At 44.9% G+C, this 5,367-nt stretch overlaps 1 protein-coding gene across 1 annotated transcript in view; it reads right to left on the reverse strand.

The window, feature by feature from the left end:
* HERC2 (HECT and RLD domain containing E3 ubiquitin protein ligase 2) overlaps positions 1-5,367 on the reverse strand; it is a 231,524-nt gene that overhangs the window by 184,808 nt on the left and 41,349 nt on the right. Inside the window, 5 exon segments of the mRNA XM_007463762.1 lie at positions 163-336; positions 2,077-2,248; positions 2,798-2,908; positions 3,356-3,512; positions 4,002-4,102. Coding sequence (XP_007463824.1) covers positions 163-336; positions 2,077-2,248; positions 2,798-2,908; positions 3,356-3,512; positions 4,002-4,102 — 715 coding nt within the window.

The raw sequence follows: 5,367 nt of genomic DNA on the forward strand, positions 1-5,367 counted from the left end.
CTCGGCCTGCTCATCACCCACTGTGACCACTAACGACGCCTTAAAGTGTATACATGTTTAAAAGCTGAAAGCCAAATCCACCCCAACAGCAGAGAAAGTGAGTCTCCACACAGGTACAGAAATGAGAACCTAGGAACATACACACAGAGACTAAACACTGACCTTATGAGAGGTCGGAGAGCTACAGAGAGGCGGCATACAGGGCGTGGCCAGGCGGTCCAGGTGGGCCATGACAACAACCGCGGTCTGTCGTAAGTCTATGGCAAGCTCGCTGTCTCGCGGAAGAGTGAGGTACCTCAGGAAGCTCTCATTGGGGCTCAGAGGGCCAGACAGAAGCTAGAGAAGAAAAGTAAAGAAATATCTTCAGAAACGGTGGGAAAAATTAAAGTAACACAGTTAGCCTTTAACCACTCTTTATATTTTGGTATTCACAGTTAGACATTATCTGTAAACCTGCCCCTTTCTGGCTATCAAGTAAGAAGTGTTGCTGACGCGTTGAGATCTATACACGCACCACACACAGTGGTGCCCACACATCCGCACATCCGTCACCTGTGTGCCGACTCCACACAGGTAAATGACACAGCCCGACCGTCGTCAGGTTCACTACCCCAAGGACCCTCGAAAGAACTCAGAGCCATCTTCCTGGGAACAAAGCACTGTACCTCAACCTGGCTTTGAAAACTGAAAACAAAAACCACTTACTTTAATCTAAATGCTGCCCACTCATCAGAAAACCTAATTTTATTTGCACATTAAGTAGTAATTCTAATTATTCTGAAGCCAGAATAGCCTTATCATCACTAAAGACTGCAAAGTGAAAGAATAATTAGGCTGAAACTTCATAATGGAATAGCTAAGTCTTTCCAGAAAAGACCTGCAAGATCAAACTTGTACCTCTAAAAAGCCACAGCCCCAGGGGTGTGGAGCTGGGCGGGCCCTGCTCTGCCACCAGCCTCAGCTTCCTGGGACTAAACACAGTGATGACTTACGTAACATTCTCTGCATGGTGCCCCGCACTCAGGAAGGGCCAACAAAGTGAGTCGCTATTTTCAACGCTCTTTTTCTAATATTTTTCTGAAAGTGTGCATTTCAGACTTGGCTCCATGCCGCCAACGCAACTGTTGCTGGCTAATGGAGGTGCCGTCCATAAACAGCACGTGGAGGAGGACAGAGCGGGAAGAGAAGATCTGCCTGGGCCCTGGAAGGGTCAACACCAACCCACAGTAACTGCTCTCAACACAGACAGAGTGAGGTATCGTGGCAGAACAGCTCCTCTGAACCAGACGTGCACTCCCTCCCACACCAGCCGAGCCTTGCTCCTGTGCCATGGCCCCATGTCATCGCCGCAGGCGCCATAAGAACACACTTGACTCTCATACTTTCTTTCTGAAATATCATCAGAATTTTTACCCATCTTCATGCCGCTGCTAACTCGGTTAGCCCCATCATAGCCAAACCACGACACGACTAGCTGCTGGGAACACAAAAGTGCTAAATGCACAAAGGGCTCAGGGGCTCCAGTGCAGCAGAAAGAAAACTGCATGGCCAGCAAGGCAGCAGATGGATCTCTGTAAAAGCACAAGCTGATATATGTTAAGAAACATGGTCCTAATACACACAATCCAAAATGAACACAAAGGGCCCAGGGTCTACAAAACACAGCTGGCTCTGGTCACTCCTTAGTTGCTGCAAAGAATCTGAATGTGATCATGCAATGTTCTGCTGTATCAACTGTGACCTACACCATGACCTGCCATAGCCAATCCCACACCTGACTCACTGTTTGCTTCGTTTTTTTTCTTTATTTTTGGTCATACCGCGCAGCTTGCGGGATCTTAATTCCCCGACCAGGGATCGAACTCATGCCCCCTGCAGTGGAAGCACAGAGTCTTAACCACTGGACCGCCAGGGAAGTCTCTGATTCACTGTTTTAATGGCCAAAACCACACTCCCCCCAAGAAGCAACTACCACCACAGATACGTGCTCTGGTCTTGTTTATAAAAGGCTAACTCCTTTAGGATAAGTGAAATGAAGAGAGCTACTTAAGTGCAAAGTCTCGTGATGATACCTACATGAGTGTCACCTTCTGTATGGGGGGCATCTTTACTGCACATGATGCTCTGGAACCTTTGCAGCAAGGGAAGAAGGGGGGCGCTGGTACCCTGGGCAGACCGCTCATTGTCAGTTTCCTGTGTCCCACTGTCCCACAATTGAAGCAGCAACAGGATAGCAGATAACATTTGGCTGGAAGAGAAATTATCTTTATTCTCTAGTAAAAACTTTAACATTTTTTTGCCATGGTCTGTAAAAAATAAAAGCAGACAGCTAAATAAAACTGAAGAAATACTTTAGATTTGAAAGGAAACTAAAACAAGGCCCTGAAAACAATTCTTGGCAGTAAAATCCTTAAATCAATGCCAAGATTTTAGCACAAGACATCCACCTTCTGTGGATGAGAAACATAAAACCAGTTAAGAAGCTCAAATAGCACTTTCTACAGGGAATTTCTAAGACCTTAAATTAATGGAATAAAAATAACTATTTGAAGAAAATTAAAAGAGAGAGGGAAAAAAAAAAAGAACAGTTCCTAAACTACTAGAAAGTTGAACACAAAAAAGGAAGTGAAGAAAACTTAAGTGTACCCAGGTCTGAAAATAGAGGGTCTGGGACATGGTTCTTTGATCACAGACCACCACACATTTCCTACAATCACAAATAGTTCAATGAAATGCAACAGCTGCTCAGATACAGAGGCATCTCCCTACAGCACTCCCAGCCTATGGCACCCCTCACCTCAGCGTGCCTCTCTGCACAGCCAGCTCTAACAGGATGGCCAGGGCCAGGTGCTGGTCCTGCAGGGGGATACTTCCTGGCCCTTTGGTACCAGGCGTTCCATGAACATCCCTGAAATGACAGCAGAGGATGCAGGGACAAAGTAACAACAGACCTTAAAGACAGCATACTTAAAAAAAGCATGTTGTTAATGTTAAATTAAGTACCTTCCCTTTCCCATGGAGAAATATATTTTTAATATTTAGAATCAAGTTTCTGAGACTTGCTTACTCAAATTTAATCAGAGATTCTAAAGCATACAATTAACCTGTAAAGATAAGTTTTTATTAAAAGTATTAATTCAGATACTATACGATGAATACATTAGAGGACATATTCCAAGTTGCTGTAGCATAAAACTACTTGTATCATTATTCAAATCATGAGCCTGAGGGTACACTGGAAACACTCCAGAAACCAACCTACTAAATTTCTTAGCTCTAAAGAGAAGAAGGTGAGACGAGACTGCAAGGCATGCTGGAACCGTTCACACAGTAAAATGTGAGAGGAAGAACTCACCCGGTCACGACGGACCTGAGGAAGCGGGTTGCTCTTTCTACCACCTCCAGCCACACAGAGGACACTGTGCTCTCATCAAAGAGTGAGGCCTCGGGCAGGGCTCTCAGGGCGTCCAGGGATTCCTGTAACAACTCGCTGCAGAGGTCCGCATCCTCCCCTGGGCACACACAAGGCAGATGAGGCCACCCGTCCCCGGGCAGCACACAGACAGAGTTCTCCCCACTCTCCCAGGCGGGTCTCCTACCCCCACAGTGAGAGGATGCCACTGGCATGTTTTCAATCTCTCACTTTCCTCTCAATGAGATACCGCAAGAACTCAGAGACTAACATTGAACAGTTGCTCCAACGTCAATTCTTTATTTTATGACTCTCATGTGAGCAATTCTAATTTCTGGTTCTCCTAGAAAATAAATCAGTACGGAGGCACTGCGGTGGTTCACCTGGGATGTATGTGCATATGCACCTTTTATTTTAGAAGCACAGGCCTGCAAAGTCAAACAGACTGTGAAGCCTCTCATTTTACAAACAAGGAAAATGAGGCCTAGAGAGCACATGGGATCAACCCAGGGGCGCGTGGTGGCAGAAGTGAGGAAAGAACCCACATCTCCTGATGTGGCAGGAAACAGAACACGCGGGGCACACGTACCTGACCGCCAGGCCCTGCGCAAGAACGCAAAGGCAAAGGAGAGAGCTGCTCGGGATCCAACTCTCGCAAGGCCTTCCACCCCTTTGCCTGTGGGCCGGGAACTGCGGACAACATACATGGGGGGGGGTGTGGGAATTGGTCAGTCAGAGGCATGTGCAAATTCTAAAATAAAATAAGTAATACGAAAGGATTTGTTCCAAAATGTGATCAATGGGTTTCTTTAGATAGCAGGATCACAAATGACTTTTAGTTTCACGCTTTAAAGACTTGTATCAAATGTCCTTTGTAAAGGAAAAGTTTTCTCTTTGAGGGGGAAAAAAAAGACAATTAAAAAGAATTTTAAATGACTTGCTAAAACACTCATGAAATAATCTCAGGGAACTAATATTATTAGTTGGGGGAAGACGGATGATAAACGAAATAAACAGATAAACATAAAAGGGGGATTCAACTTACAAAGTAAAGAAAAGGCAGGTGAGGGGTAAGGAGCACACAGAGAACAAGGCAGCAAGTGCTGACGCTCAGCCCCAGGCCTGGGCGCCCACTCTGGCCCTCCCCCTGCCTAGGGCTATGTGGCTGCTAGGTCTGCCTCTTCTCCTTCACCCACACCCCCACCTACCTCAGCAGGTAACCCCTCCTGAATTTAGTGCTTTTCGTTCTCACGTGTCTTTTTAAGCTTTTTACTACTTATACATGTTAATTTAACAAGACATGGTTTCATTTTGCACGTATTAAGAAGTTATACAAACCATAAAAATCATCCTTCTAAAAAAAACCTAGAATACAAAAATATGTACAGTATAAACTCAATCATACGTAGCAAGAAATTTTATTTTCAACTTTATACTGTTATGTATTTCTACTATATACTTCACTCTCCAAATTTACTCTAATTTGCTTTCATAATTAGGGAGAAATGTTATTTAAAATGGGCAATCATATAGAATGATCTCCCCAAGATACAATATCAAGTCAAGTTAGCAGTGAGGAACGTGGGGATCCACAGAGGCAGCTGGTATGCACACGTCTATGAATCCTGAACAGTGCAGGATACGTGCTTGGGGAGCTCTATGAGGAAACAACCCTCTAAGAAAGCTGTACCAGGAGAAGTATGAAGCTGGGGTTCCCCTCAGCCAATCGCGACCTCATCCACGGAGAAAGAGCCCAACAGTCCTAAATCTGTACCGTGTAAAAACTGCTAAATCTTCAACAAGTGGCTCTCCATTTTATAGCTATTTAAGAAAACAGAAATAGAAATAGCTTGGACCCACCCCCATCTACACCAATCAACTATCCAACCCACAGCCAGTTCTACGAAAAAGGTAAAACCCACTACTATCCAAATAAGTCAAGAAATTAGGGAAAG

This window comes from Lipotes vexillifer, unplaced genomic scaffold (assembly GCF_000442215.2).
Source record: "Lipotes vexillifer unplaced genomic scaffold, Lipotes_vexillifer_v1.1 scaffold200, whole genome shotgun sequence".
Taxonomy (NCBI): domain Eukaryota; kingdom Metazoa; phylum Chordata; class Mammalia; order Artiodactyla; family Lipotidae; genus Lipotes; species Lipotes vexillifer.